The following is a 16,561-nucleotide window of genomic DNA, read 5'->3' on the forward strand; positions in this document are numbered from 1 at the left end:
AGGAAATGTGAGTGAAGATAATCTGTAATACTCGGGAACTTAGCTAAAAAGACTGATTAAAACTTTCCTGACGTAAATCCCGCTTCTGACACCAGATATTGCGGTAAATAAGGATCAGGATAAACAAATAGGCCGAATAGATGTTTATTCAGGGAGAAATAACTTACAACCTAGACAGATGAACACCAGGAAATTCAACCCGATCCTCTCCTGTCCGAGTCACGCCAGAAAGAGAGCGCGCCTTCCTGGCCCCCTCCGACCTCCTTCCTCAGGTCACCTCCGCCCATCGCTCCACCCCCCAATGGGCGTGGTCAGTGCTACAGAAGGACTATCTCACTACATGTGTGTTTCATTACTCACTCAAAACCGGCATGTGTTCAAAGACTGCAGACACTTGGGGCATGAAGATAAAAGATGGAGACATCTCACACGTCTTTTTCCTCCCACATACAAACATTTCCATGATAAGTCTGGATGGATATATTACTATAAAACTCATTTACAAGTATAATTAACTTAGAGGAATGTATTGAAAATCTTAATTTAATAGAATTTTATCTGAAAACTATTATTAATAAATAAAACTCCTAATCTGAGCTACCAAGCACAAGGCATTTTATGTTTTAAACCCTGTGTTAGGCACTTTACACAAATGAGCTCGTCTGATTTATGCAATAATATATGAGATGAGTAATGCCAAAATCCCATTTACAAAGCAAAGGAATGAACACACAGATTAACTGACTTGTTCAGGTAGCACAGATGCTAAATGAAAGAGCTGGGATTTGAACCCAGGCAGTGTGGATTCAGAGACTAAATGTGCCTATCTTTGGACTGCCTTGAATACTTGTAAATGTATAGGTTTAAGCAAAGAGTCTGAATAGGACACTTACAAGAACATTACTCCTTGAACATAGCCACTAGCTTTAAAACCAGACTCACTATTTGCTTAAATCAGTGAGACTTCTCTTACTAGAGACCACCAGCATTGAAATTTTGGGACAAAATAACAGGATCAAATGCTTAAGGAACACTATTACAGACTAACCAATAGGACACTTATTTAAAGACACTTATATTTAGGAGTGATTCTGCAAGTACCTTCTGATGACCTACCTCTCCGTGATTAAAGAAGAAGCACAACACTGTGACCAGGCCTCCCAATTGGCTGCCACTGCAAAGAGAAGATGTAATGCGATGTCAGAAATGTAGCTCGGCCCTGAAATAAACCTCACAATAAGGTACCATGATAACCTCCTACCGCAGACTGCTTAGACCACAAAGGACCTCTCCCATGCTTATTTATAAGACAGTTGATTTCTTCCAAATTATCACTAGTCAAAATACTTTTTTAAACTCACTTACCAGCTGAATGAGGTAACAAACACCTGTGATTCCAGCACTTGAGGCACAAGCAGGAGGATGGAGTTCAAGGCCAGACTTAGCTACTAAATTTGAGGCCACAGTATAAGATCTGTCTCAGAAAAACAAAAACAACCTTATTTCCCACCTACAAAATCTGCACTCAGAAAAAAAAAGAAAGAAAGAAAGAAAGAAAAAAAGGAAGGAAGGAAGGAAGGAAGGAAGGAAGGAAGGAAGAAAATTCTGAAATAAATCACTTAAGAAAGTTAAATGACAGCTCTGAAGCCACCCTCTCCTGGACTCACACTCTCCTTCCAACCCAACCATCACTATAAGCGAACAATTCCCAGTGTGAGGGTATCATTCACATCTCTTCAGGCATTTGTTCTTTTTCTAATTTATTATGAAGATTATCCTTAATTGATACTTGTTACCAAAGGCATCTTTTTTTAAATTAGTGTGAAATATTTCAGTCCCAATGTACCGCAACATCTTCATCTATTTTTTAGGGGACATGCACATACTGGCTGTTCTCTTACCCTAGGACAGACTGTGGTGGGAACCATGCTGGTAAGCACTACATCACTTTCTCCCCTGTCAGTGCTCAGACTCCCAAAGTTCGCCTTTCGGACAGGTGAACCTCTCCTACACTGTTACTTTGATTTTTACTTCCCTCCCTATTTGTATGGAAGATCACTGTACTGTTTCTGTGTGAGATGCACATTTCTCTTCCATGAACTGCCTGTAAATGTCCTGTGTATTCATGCTTCTCCACTTAAAAGACTGTGGTGACCAAATGTTTGGTTGTCATATGTATCACAAATTAACATAATTTATAAAGTATTCAGGTAGAACTTTTAAAATATTATGTATAAAAGTATGCCAGTAATTCTATTTCTTCTCTGTTGAGTGCCTGGGCTGGGGAGGTTTTTTCTATTTCAAAATTTTATAGATAGCCACCTAAAATTTCTTCTAGTACCAAATATTTCCATTTAGATCTTTCATCTGGAGAGCTCTAATCTACTGTCTCTGAAATCACACATACTAAAATACTAAGCAAGTAAATCTCCCTGTCTCAGAGAAATGCTACCCAGCCTTTCTCATACAATAACTTCCTGCAATCCTAGACTCTTTTCTAGTCTGCTTAACTTATTTACTTCTGTAATTCTTTTCTGTCACATGGCACCATTTTTATCCTGTAAGATTCTAGTTATTTCAATACATCTCAGGAAAGCTCCTCATCTCCAGCTACACAGAGAGACTGTTTCAGGGAACTTACTCAGAACATAATACTTTCTAATAGTAGTACCCTTTTCAAAATAATGTTGTCATCAAAATGGCACTGAATTTACATATAACTTGTGAAATATGCATATATACAATAATCCATAATATATATCTGTTATATACATGTTTACATAATAGTCCATCAAAGGTTGTACATAAATTCAGTGCTGTAACAAGTCAGCATGTAATTTCAGTAACTCAAGTGTATGTAAATGCACTTATATATGTGAAAACATATATGTTTATGTATGTGTTTAGCTTCTGCATGCTCAATCATTAAATATGCCACCCCCCATTTATTCAATTCTAATTATATTACTTCAAAGAAAATTTTATAAGCCAACAATATAGCAGTCAGGTACTAAAGTTAATCCTTCTATAAATACAGAGAATGTGGTGAGATTGAACCATGGTAGTTGTTTTAACACTTTCAGAATGTTACAGGTCACATAAGTCAAGGAAAACATGCCAGAGATTTGAAGTAGATAGACAAAATGTTCACATCTATAAAAATATACAGCATTCCAACTATACAAAGAATGTGTTATTTCTTACATCCCTGGGGCACCGAGCTCTGGAGACAGCTCATTCCTTGATTCTAGTCAAAAAAGTTAGACAAAGAAAACATTTTTAAGAGCTTAATATAAAATTCCTTTTTTAAGACTTCCCTTGAGCAAACGAGAACCCAAACTGAACTTTTCTAACTTTAGTTTTTCTTATTGAAAGAGCAGAGTTAGATGGAACAGATAAGAGGTGCAAAGCTTGAGCAAACCTCAGGCTGGATCTGCCTTAGCTGTCCATCCTCACACAGCCACCACCAGCCTGCGAGACTCCAAGACTGAACAATCTCCAAAGGACACAACCCTCTCACCAAACTACACAGCACAGGGCCCAGTCTGGCACCACCTGTCTTCTGCGCCTAGCTATCCAGGGAGACAGGTTTTCTGACCCACTTTCATAACCTACAAAGCTGGGACGTAGATAGAGTACGGCTGGCTTGCTACAAAAGATAGTTTGAGTTGGAAACACTAATTGTGTGACTTGCAAATAATCAAAATTAATGTCCCTAACATGATGCTACCATTCTGATCCTCGAGGCTGCCACAAAGGTTTTACTTTGATAAACAAAAAAGTTGAGGTTATTAGAATATTTACAATTGTTTAAATTTTTCTTCATTATAATTGATATTTCAGTATTCCTTTGTAATAAAAATCTTTTCTGCAGTGTGGTATCACCAACTGTCAGAAAGCATGACAGCCATTACAGTGTAAACTCATAAAACATGCCAAGCTCCTTAACTTTTGCCACATACACTCAGAATTCACTCATCTTTCTGTGTATGTGGTCTATGTGCATATATGTGTCTACATATATGTGCACAGTGTGTGTTACATGTGTGCAAGTGTGGCAATGAGGGATCAACGTTGGGTGTTTTCTTCTGACTTTTCATCTTCTTTCCTTTGAGACAGGGTCTCTCAGTGACCCTGGAACTTGTCAAACTGGCTGGTGAGCAAGCTCCAAGCATCCTCTGCTCCTGCCTCCCCAGCACTGAGGGTCAAAGGTGAGTGCTTCTGTATTACACACCTGGCTTCTTACATGGTCACCAGCAAGCTGAACTTGGGTCAGCACTTTGTAAACAAGTACTTTACCGACTGATATCTACCTAGCATCTTTATTTACCCTGTGAGCCTCAATCATCTAGACAGAAAATTAAAGAGGAGCATTAAAGCTTAAAATGTAAAATGTCCATTAAAAATACTTCCTACTTTTGAAATTTATAATTCTATAATCTTTCTTACTTCATGATTATAAAAATTACAATCAATTATAAAATATTAATAGGTCTTGTTAATCAGATGATGGGACATAAAATACAACATTTGAAGAGAAGAAAAGCACATTCAGAGTTTTTAAAGCTATAGTAAGTAACACTTGGAATGAGTTTTCTTATGTAAACACTTAATAAACAGAAAAAAGAAAATGTGGGAGCTGAATGGAGAATTTTTAGTTCCATGTTTGGAGACTAAGGCTCTGACACCTTGCTGGACTTGTGAAAAAAATCATCAGATAGGCCTGGCTCAGAGTTGAGAACCTTCTCCCTAAATAAATTTTGGGACTCAATGGTGCAATAAAGAAAGAAGAAAGTCGAGAAGCCAGAGGGCTCAGTGGGTAAGGGCTCTTACCACTCCAGCCTAGTAATCCAAGTTCACAACCCTGAACGTACACAAAGGTGGAAGCAGAGAAATAACTCAATGTTTTTCCTCCATCCATACACAAAGGCGCATGCCATACATACATGTCATGCACACACATGAACATAATAATAGTGATTTCAACAGAAGAAATAAAAACAAGGGAAGGAGATGACAACTAAGTAGGGTTAAAAAGAAATGGTCTCTGCTTGGCCCTGTGCACATTTTCAGCTTACATAACAACTAGTTAATGCCTTTAATTGAACTGTCTGCCAGCTTTTAAACAAACTTCCATCTCATTGTGGTAGGAACCACATACTTAGTTCCAGACCAAGCCCTGCCCATGGCAGAGACTCACAGATGGCACCTGAGGATAAACAAACACATAAAAGGCACACAATCAAAAGGCTGCTGGCATCCACTGGCTTTGGAAACTTGCTGTGGAACATGCCATTGTTGTCCTGAGGCACTTGTCCAGTCACAGAAGGCAATTCACTGTCACAGCCTGTGGCATGTGGTCAGTGGAGTCTCTGCATCCACACAGCAATCCAGCCAGGGGACTCCCACCTGCTCTGCCTGAACAGCCTCTTCCCAGGGGCTTCCTCCTGGTACTGCTAGAACCACCATGTCTTTGTGTGTTTGCTTCCCTGAAGACTCTCCATAGCTCAGCAAGCTACACACTCCACTGATAGCATGCTCCCACACTAGGCCTCCTTCTCTCATGCCTGTATCCTTTCTCTAAACATAATGAACTGCCTCAGGCCACCACCATCCACACAGCACACTATGAAGAACTCCAAAAGGCCATCACTGTCCTCAGAACACTTCACTGTCATTCTGTTTCTCTCACTTTCAAACCCAAACATGAGCACATATTCAATTGTCCTGCAGGATGTGGTCCCTAATGCACCCCCAGACCCCTTCCAGCTACCATGGTTTTGTCAGATTCTCAAGTGAAATGACTGACCACATGGACTTCGGTGTACAGAACAGTGTGGTGAGGCACAAGGCAGGCAGAGTAGCTGGGTAACCAGTGAACTGAGGCTTTGGTATTTGGAGTAATGGTGATACACAGAGGAAAATGGAAGGACCTGGGATGCTGATGAAAGTACTAGGATTCCGAGTCCCCCTGGATTACAGAGCCAAGAGCTGAGGACAATCATAGGTACCTCCCAGGAGTCAGGCATGGTTCTCAGTGTGGAAAAATGTCATTTGCTAAGACAGTGAAAACATACAAGGGAAAGGATTTAGGAAAAAAAAAATGTTAGCATTTTCTAATAAAATTCATCATTTTATGCATACCAAAGAGAAATGCTTGTCTTTAAAAATTCATATACAACTGTTAAATCAAATTGGTTGGATTAAAGATGTGACAGCCGGCCAAGTTACTAGATTATTCAGAAAAGTATGTAACTGGCCAAGTTTCAGGTGGTCCAATATACAACCTATTTAAGACACATTTTACTAAATCTTGCCTAGATAAGAAATAAATGCATGCTTTAAGATAAGAATTAGAAATTATCGCATAAAACTGTGGAGGCAAGATGGGTATAATTATATTCTCATGAGGATTTTAATTTTTCCTTAAAATAGGTAGAAAACAGAGGAGAAATAAGAAATAGATGATAAGAAAAATATTTTACTCTACCAAAGAGCCTCCAGAGAACAGAGTTTTGATCAGCACTTGGGATTGGATCGTGGGGAGATTGTAATGAATATTTATTTCAGAGTTAAAGAAGGGCATGAGCAAAATCAAATGGGAGGACAATATATAGATGAGTCATCTGGGCTTTGGGGGCCTTCTGTAACACATACAGAAATGAAATCACATTTTAAAAGTTCTTTGCTACCAAGAGAGCTACTCTGACCTTCAGGGACCAAGGAAGATGACAGGAGGGCAGAAGATGAAAACACGGCTCTGACTGGCAGGATTCATATTTCAAAAAAAAAGGCATGTTCTGCTGACTAATTCCACCTACAACAGCAAAGAAGCAATGGAAAGTTGAGTAAGCACAAGAAAGACTGGATAATCCTTAAGAGGAAGAAAGCATCAGGAACAGATCAGAGTATCTATAGGGACCCTGGTCAGTAGACATGAAATGGACAGAAATGCATGAAAAAAAAGACTGGCAGTTCTCACTAGCTAGCTCAGCGCAAGGCATGAAGGCAAAAAACGAATAGGAGAGTTCCTGGGCGGGTGTGCATCCATTCAGCCCTCATGTGTAACTGCACCCTGTGGTGGGTCACACAATGTAGGTATCATTTCCATAGACCACGCTAAAAGAATATTCAGGAGGAAATGGTTAAAAATGCAAAGTTCTTCCTTCCCCCTTTCTCGCCATATGCAGAGGCTGCAGGGGCAAAAAAGGGAAGAGCTCCTGACAAAAGGAGCCTGGGTCACCTAGATAGAGGGCTTCTTAGCCTCCAGTGGCTGCTAGCCTCAAAGGCCTACTCCCTTAAAAAAACATCATCTCAGGTTCTAAAAACTCTCTTGTTGTAAAACATAACTGATGCACCAAGGATCTCCATACTCTGGGTCACTCTCGGTGTGAAAATAGAAAACTATACATAAGAAAAAACACATACCTACATAAGGAGAGAGAGAGAGAGAGAGAGAGAGAGAGGAAATTTCTAACCCAGATTGTTTTAAAAAGTTGAAATTTAACTATGGAAGAGAAAGCATAACAGATAAAATGAGGGAGGAAAAACAAAACAACCCAAAAAAATTAATTTAAAAAATTCTAATGTTCAAAAAATTGGACTTAGAGAAAAATGTAAAAAAACGATGGATAAGAAAGTCACCATAGAAATACCAAACTGAAAAGAGCAGTGGTCCAAGATGCAGAGCCCAGAGTTCCCACAGACAGAATGAACTGTCATCTGTTGCATTAAGAGTTTCTGGGCAATAAATATAAAAAGATGGATGCAAGGAGAACATATAGTGGGGAAACAGAAGGAAAAGACTGCAGGCATTCCTGCTATGAGACAACTTCCTGCAAGATAAAACTGCCATCTTGGAAGGATGCTTCATCCTGCAGGGAAGCTCATTAAGCCCAGAAGGTAAACAACTGAAAGACTTCAGGAAGTCCCTGAAACTGATCAGAATGACCAGGTGCCTGCCTCCCCAAAATATATAAATGTAAGGACTGCGGAGAAACAAGCTGAGCTCCCTAAAAAAAGGCAGATCAGATAAGCTGCCTGGAAGAAACACAGACTAGCTGACATGCCTGGAAAGGTCACTCTCCAACATGATGAGCTGCCTGCAGTGTGTACCAAGTTCTCAACTTTGTGAGCTATCACCTATGCCGGGCTGGGCTGTGGCAATGCAGCTGTCTGAGTCATTTCTGCCTTTCATTTCCTAAACCGAATCATGGCACTGCACTCCATCTTTTGTTGTACTAGTCAGAACATTTCTGATATACAAACTCCGAAAAGAAAACAAATCTTTGCCAGAATAGTATCATTTGTACACATCTTCCATCGGTGACTTTTAATGGATTTTATAAGTAAGTGTATTTTTCCAGACTGCAAGAGCAAAATATCCATCAGTGCATCCCTGCAGAGGAGATATTAATTCCAAAACAAACCAACTAATCGACTCCCAGTGCACAATGACCAGAGTTAACTCCAAACCACAGGACTGCAAAGCCATGCAATATTGCCAAGAACTGTTTGCCTACTTGATTCTGTTCTGGAATCAAACAACAAATACTTCTGATATTTACCAATCAAAGAATTTCATGCCTTGACGTGCACAAATTTTTCCCAAAAAGAAACTGTGGAGGAAGCCCCACCCTTAGATCTGGTCTGCTGGTACTCCCAATTTACAGCATGGAAATACGAAGATCCGTACTGAACAATATAACTTTATTATTCAGTTATATGAATGTTATATATGAATACAGCCTGAAGATTAATTAACTAGAGGGGGTATTTAGCAGAAATACTAAAATACTGAGAATTCCAGGATTACATTGTGAATAGGCCATGTTTGGAAACACATCTAATTTGTCTCCTTAAGTCAAATTTTGGGAGCCAGTCCCAATCACTGTTTTCTATTTCTCTTCTACTTCCACTTTTGATGAAAACTTCTAAAATTACATATCTGCATTGTTGTTTTATTTTGAAAACAAATATACATTTGAAAAAGTGTCATACACTTAGTCTGCCCTGCAAATTTCTAGTCTGTTAGACAAAAATCTAAGTTTTGCTTCTCTCTACTTAATACGATTTGCACTGACAAAATTCTAAGACCAAATTTTATGTCATCGTCTTTATTCTTAATTCATTTTAAAATTCTGCACCTTTATCCCAATCAAAACATTAGAAAAGTAATTAAACAAACCTTGCAATAAGAAAATATTTGTTAAGTATAAACATGAGACCGTTCAAAGTGTTTCATGGCAGTAAAACTAACACTCCAGCACTTAGAACTACAGTCAGCTGCAGACACAGCTTGATGGGTTTAATTGGTAAAGCACATGGAGTAGGAGGAACTAGTTCTGTTGTCAGACCCCACACTAAAGTGGCTTACAATTGTAATTGCTTGGGAGGCAAAGATAGGTTGATACCTAGATCAGCCAGCCTCACCTCACTGGCACGTTCTAGACTAGTGAGACGTTGTCTCAAATCCCCAAGGTCATCCTCTGGTCCTCTAAGCTAAGGCTACAAGCTTTGTGGGGATGGCAAGTGCTGAAAGACCTCTGAGTTGAGAATTGTATGACAATGAAATCTATGACACTGCCAGCTTGGTAGCTCCTAGATAACTTAGGGATGGGGACTGGACACTGGAAGTGAAGGCAGAGTTGAATGTTTAGTTTTCATTATCAGCTTCCAAAGTTCAGGAATGGGAAAGTGGTCAAAGGTCAAGTTGACAGCAGTGACTACACAACAATGCTTCAATAAAATGACAAAAAGACTAAGTTTAGAAAGCTTCCAAATGGCCAAGCAGAGGAAGAAGGTTTATGAAAAAAGCGGCCCAATCAGAGAGCTAGGAGGCCCTGTGCTTCCCACTTGCCTCACCCATACGCCTCTCCATCTGCAACCATCCTTACAGAAGACCAGCAGCACAGGCACACACTTCCTGAGTTCAACCAGAAGCCCAACAAACCGATCGAGGCAAGAATGGGGACACTGAACTTCCACCCACAGCATCTACCTGCAGCACAAGTGAACAGGGGACTTGTCAAAGAAGCCTCTGGTAGGTGGTGTTAAGTAGACATTGTGAGCAGAGAAACTAGGTTGGTTTTCCCATCTGTCTTCAGAGATACCTTTGGGCAAGCTAACAAAATTATTGGGGGCTAGTAAAAAATGATAGGGAACAGGGGTGATTCACATAGATACTTTCTATTCTATATTCTAAGGCACATGACTTCAAATTGCAGAAAGCAATTTACATACACATCGATACACACACACACACACACACACACACACACACACACACACACACACACAGCTTGTTGGTTTCAAATTGCTTCTAACCAGGTGGTAGCTTAAGGCTTAGTGGTCTTGGGGTCATGCAAACCCCACTGTATAGAAAGAGACCATAAGAGGGGAAAGTGGAGAATACGTAAAGAGAAGCAGAAATAGCATGTCCCCCCAGAGACACAGCAAGCCACCTGACCAAAAGGCAAGGCTAGCTCCGAAATGAAGGATGGCCCCTGTCACCATGCTCTAAAGTCTGCCATCAGGACATGAGATGGAATGTAGTTTCTAGGATGTTTCTCTTCTGTCTTCTCAGATTTGTGCAACTTAAAGGTTAATTCCCAGCTTGGCTTATTGCATCTGTAGTGACATGCAGCACAAGCTCTACTTTGTGGTTACACAAAGACAGCTGGAAAATGAATGTAACAGGGGCTGTGGTGGAGCATCAAGCTTGGGTAACATAGAAGACATGAAAGGCAGTAAGGCAGGCAGAGCTGAGACAAGCTGTAGGCCATACCCTGGGAAAAGAGAAGAACCATTATAGGGACAGATTCATACGCTGTGAATCTAAATTACTCCCTCACCACCACCTTAAACCCTAGACATCTATAGGACTGCAACTACAGACAGAGAAAGCATGATGGCATGGTGTTTGGGGAATCATACAGCCTTGCTGGAGGAAGTAGAGGTGGGCTTTGAGAACGTATACGCTCACCTCTTATCCAGTTTGCTGTCTCAGCTTTCTGCTGCTTCTGCCATGCCTGCCACTTGCTACCATGCCTCCATGCCAGGATGTACTCTTTCTTCCATAGCTTGCCTTCAGTCATGGTGTTTTGTACCAGCAACAGAAAAATAACTAGTACATGTGGGTTCTGATGAAAAACTCAGGTCTCTGTGCTTGAAAAGCAAGCACTTTACCAAGTGAGCTACTTTCCCAGTCCCTAAAATATTCTTTTCAGTGGAAAAACTGGAGTGGCAACCTACAACACTGATTTCAAAGCCCCTTACAGACAATGCTCTATAGTATGTGCTAGGCTGCGGGTTCACCATGTGCCTCTGGGGAAGATGGCAGTTAGGAATCCTCTAAGATCATAGCTCAGTTTGAATCAACACACTGCTTGTTAAACTCCAAATTTACTCCATCACTTGAAGTAAGTTTGAAACCAGCCTTACACTAAGACCTTCATCACCCCAACTACCCATGGCTGTAACTTTAGTTGTCCCCTAACCCCTGGAGAACATGTAACCTCAGGTAAAACTGTTACCTTGCTGACTGCTTCTATATCTTATGTGCCCCATTCCTACCTAATCAACCCTGGGATGCACTTTCCTGTTATTTCCACCTATTAAATCCTCTTATTCTTCAGGGATGGAATAAAATGTCCTTTCAATCAAAACAAACTTCTTCTACCTCGAGATTTTAGACGTCCTTTCTTCCTCCCTCTATCTTACATTAATAGGCATTATCGCATTATGCCACCATCCTCATCTCCCACCCTACCTTTTCCCATTTTATCACAGCCCAGTCTTAAGAAAGAGGCTACCTAGCATGTATCTTAGGTGTTGCCTGAACAAGTGAACAGGCAGTGCCTATATATGGAGAAAAGTATTTATCATGAAAGGCTCAGGCTAAAGATTAAGGAAGTTGTACAAGGTTAAGCACCACTAGCACCAGAACCTTATACCCCTCTTTGCAGATATTGTGCTTTTAGCCTTTGGATGCAAAAGTTACAACAAGCGTGGTAAGAAATCAGAGTGAATGATTATTTTTACAAATGGTGAGAAAGTCTTAAAAAAAAAAAAAAGCAGTTTGCATTTATCTTACTCAAGTCTAGTCTCCTAAATATGGTGTCTGTGTTTTAAATCTATATGCAAATACTGCAAATACATTTTAAACTGGTCTAGTTGCATCTTCATTTGATAAGCACTTATCAAGTAACTGCTATACACCAGAACACTGAGCTAAAAACATAGGTCTTCAAACAGTTATAACTGCAAACGCAAAGAAGACAGTAAAGGACCCCAAGTCCTTTCCGTTTGCCTAAGTGGAAAATCTTATTTGTATGCACATAGTTCTGCACTACAGACAGTCAGCAAGCAGTAGGAAGAACATCTAAGTTACTTTCAAGGCCAGATAAACTCAGGTGGCTGAGGAGATGACTCAGTCATAAAGTGCTTGCCTTGGAAACATGAGGAACTGAGTACAATTTACCAGAACCCATGAAAAAAGATGCTAAACCTAACATGTAATCTTAACTTTCTGGAGGAGGAGACAGCTGGATTACTGTAGCTTGCCTAGCCCACTTGATGAGTTCCAGGACAGTAAGAGACCTAGTCTCAAAAGTTTGGAGATGCCTAAGAAACGACATCCAACATTTTCCTCTGACCTCCACACACATGTATGTGCACCCCTACAATTTGCACATACACACACAAATGAAATACAATAGTTCAGACAGAGACACATATTGCAACATATTACCAAACTAAAAAAGGGAAATGCAAACACAGAACTTTTAAACACTATCATTATTTAAATTGCAGGAACACTGACTGTGAAGATAGGCAGATAGTGAACAGTTGTGCAGAGTACACTTCTGCTTTAACACCAGCAAAGCACAGGTCATTTTTATCATTTAATAGTAAATGATGTTTTTAATATTTTATATTACATAGGATCACATATTATATAAGATCACATATATTACATAAGATCGCATGCCTATGAATCTTAGCATTTACCACATATGCCCACCACACTCTATCTAAGCCTCTAAAAGTATCTGAATTGTGACTGCCATACAAACAGTAAAATCAGATAAATAAGAAATCCTATTATAACCACAAATAGACATTTTAAGAACACTATTAAAATTGAGCAATAAGTTATCAATAATTATTAACTAAAAACGTATTATATTTTATAACATATAAAATATTCTTACCTTAAATATGTGCCGTAGATGAAGAATAATGCCATCATTAGTCCATTTAACATAAAAATTACAGCAACATAAAAGCAAGCAGGATCTCCCAATCCTTTAAAAATAAACAAAACATATGTTCTAACCACAAATTATGTTATGAGTCTAGCAATTTACATTAAACTGTGCTGACTGTGAAACGGTTGCCAGATAAATGGTTTCCTTGGTTCCCACATGAAAACAGGACATGAATGCAGAATAGTGAGTGATGGGAATAGTATTACAGATATGCTGGTATGAAAATGGGTTTGAACCCTGTTGATACACCTTGTAAGGGATACAGGGATCTGGGTTGGGCTGCAGTAGAGCATGGCAGAGGCAACACCACTGCTTTTGGGAAGAGGGCATCAGCAGCCACAGTGATTCAGCTGGAATGAAGCTACCTTGGGAAGAGCTCAGCTACTTTGTGGCTCAGAGTCCATGGAAAGGTGGCAGGTAAACATCCCAGGTGCTACCTGATCCACCCCACCCCAAGGGCCAAAATGTGACAAAAATAGCTTCCTATTCAGTCCACTTATTCCAGCTACATGATTACCTGTTACCATGGAAGCACACCAGCCTGCCCAAATTTGTGACTTGAAGAATCCAAGAGCTGCAATAAAATGGTTGTTGCCTGTACCACTCCGATTAAGTCTATAATGTTCCAACAGACAATGGACAACATGACAAAGGTGCTCACCCTCGCAGCTTTCAATTGGACTGAGTCCTTCTCCTCGGGTAACTGTCCAACATATCTTGGTTTGAATACCAATCAAATCCATTACTTTGGTATAAATGCGGTACCAGCTGGCTAAGATCACCTTTTGAAAGAAAATAAAATGTCATGAGAAATAGGTTTTATTACTAGAACGTGTTTTAGAGATTTCCATAATAGTCAAATTCTCTTTCCATGCTTCAGCTATTTGGCTCCCTCTCTATGTAGTTACTGGAGGCTCGGCCTCTCCCACACAGACTTTACTACACAAGGCTGACTGGTGATGCACAGGGAAGAAAAACTATGAAATTTGCAAGATTTGTATTTTTAAAAAATAGAAAATTCTACCAAGGAATATAATAGACCTAACCAAATATGTCTGATTTTTCAAGTGTAAATTCACTTCTCAAATTAATTCATAAAGACAAAACAACCTTAGGTAAATCTCAATACTGAAAATTATTCTGAAAAAGTAAAAGAAAGCATAAAAAAGGGAAATGCCCTAAGGAATATAAAGGTCTGTCACTGAAAATAACTAAGATAGCATGACCTTGGAGGAGGCAGACCCAGATGGATCCATGCAGTAGTGGAGGCGGTGGACATGAGCTCATCTGCCTTCTAGGCAGAGGCACTCCTCAAGCCCCAGCAGCTGCCCAGATGGTTGGTAGCTGACAGCTGTCAACTCTAAGGAACTGCTCTGGGCTGAAGGAATTAATGTACCCAAGATCACACAAGGGAAAACTGCATCCCATAATAGGCTCATCAACAGAAGGGATACCTGGTCCAGCGGTCTTTACCAAAGGAAGCCTAACTGCACCAAGTGCACAGCTATCCTCACCCAGAGAGCCCTGGAACATCATTGGGGCTTTTGATTACCTGCCATCACAGCTCAACCCCTTTTTTATACCTCCCCTTCTGTTCCATCAATCTGGCTCAGGTGTGACCCAAGGGCACTCCCTGATGTACCTGCTCCAAGAGAAACTACAGCTCACATGCACTTTCAGAACCTCAAATAAGCAACAGTGAGCATCAAATCCAAATACAGGTGATAGCCTAGCCATCTATATGTACATAATTTTGCATACAGAAAGCTACTTGACATCAATGGGAAAAGGATGGGCCTCTCATCAGTGTTGTTGTTACACAGAAGACCAGTGTGTATAAACCCATCAACACAAATCACAAATAAGTTAAAAATATAAAGATAAAAATATAACTATAAAGCATATTATTTTTTGAGATAGGGTTTTTCTGCAGCTTTGAAGCCTATCCTGGATCTCACTCTGTATACCAGGCTGGCTTCGAAGTTACAGATCCGTCTGCCTCTGCCTCCTGAGTGCTGGGATTAAAGGCATATGCCACCACCACCTTGCTAAAAATAAATATTTTATATGCATTTTCAAAAGTCATAAGTTAAAAGATTCATTGTCATAAAATGTTGCATAGAAAAAAATGTATCCATAGCTCAAAAGAAAAATATTTTATTGTTATGTCATAATTTTATTATATAAAAAAATGAGTCTTTAAGAAACCCAATAGAAACACAGACAAGGGGCATGACCAGGAATTCTTTCTTAGAATAGAAATAGTTACATAGCACTGAAATGCATACATACATATGGATGAATAAAATACATCAAGTAGTTATAATTTTCTTGTCTATCAAAATCAGCAGGATGCAAATTAGCATTGCCAAGCTGCTGTTGGTGGGAGTTCAATCTGTATGACCTATATGGAAGACCTTTGGGCAGTACGTCCCCCAAACCATTACAATACATATTCTGCTGAACTGAAGGGCTATAACTGCAAATTTTTGGTTAAAAAAAAAAAAAGACTAAATGTTTTTCTGGTGGCTTCTGTCAATTTGACACAAACGCAGACTATCTTAGAAGAAGGACCCTTACTTGAGAAAATGTCTCCAAAAGCCGGCCCATCAGCAGGTCTGTGGGGCATTTTCCTGATTAATGACTGGCATGGGTGAGCCCAGACATGTGCATGGTGCCACTCCTTGGCAGGTCATGGGGAGCAAGCCAGAAAGCAACATTCTCTCATGGTCTCCTCTTCAGTTCCTGCCTTGAATTCCTACTTTGCCTTTTCTCAATGGATTATGGCCATTAGATAAGCCACATAAACCCTTTCTTCCCCAAGTTCCCTTTAGCTGCAGTTTTATCACAGCAGTAGACCCTAACAAAGGCAGGTGTGTATAATTAAGATTTAGATTCCAGAACATTTGCTGCAGCTTTGCTTAGAATATTTAGAAGTTTGAAAAGTTATGTCCATAAAAAGTGGGCCAAAGGAGACCTAAAATAGTACTTCATGCATACAGCCATTAAAAATGACACAATGGAAGGGATGTGGCAGAGAGGGTGGCTATATATATCCCCAAAAGACAAATGCACAACTGCACACAAATTTTAATCCCATTTTTGTAAAGTCTACTTCCTTAGTCAAGGGACATATCCAAGAGCAGTATTTCCTGAGAAAACACTGAACTGTTCATATTGATTACTCAATAATCCATCAATTCATTGATCCAGTAGTGAAGTCCTCAGTAGAAAAAAAAAAAAAAAAAAAGGCTGCAGAACCACTAAGGACAACTGCTGAAGAGACTAGA

At 39.8% G+C, this 16,561-nt stretch overlaps 1 protein-coding gene across 1 annotated transcript in view; it reads right to left on the reverse strand.

Moving 5' to 3' along the window:
- Dpy19l1 (dpy-19 like C-mannosyltransferase 1) overlaps window positions 1–16,561 on the reverse strand; it is a 93,775-nt gene that overhangs the window by 57,352 nt on the left and 19,862 nt on the right. The window contains exons 5-7 of the mRNA XM_051196896.1: window positions 13,933–14,053; window positions 13,215–13,308; window positions 1,117–1,174 (exon numbers count right to left, since the gene is read on the reverse strand). Of these exons, the coding sequence (XP_051052853.1) occupies window positions 1,117–1,174; window positions 13,215–13,308; window positions 13,933–14,053 (273 nt within the window). The remainder of the gene's footprint in view (window positions 1–1,116; window positions 1,175–13,214; window positions 13,309–13,932; window positions 14,054–16,561) is intronic.

Source organism: Phodopus roborovskii, unplaced genomic scaffold (genome assembly GCF_943737965.1).
Source record: "Phodopus roborovskii unplaced genomic scaffold, PHOROB, whole genome shotgun sequence".
In the NCBI taxonomy this organism is placed as follows: domain Eukaryota; kingdom Metazoa; phylum Chordata; class Mammalia; order Rodentia; family Cricetidae; genus Phodopus; species Phodopus roborovskii.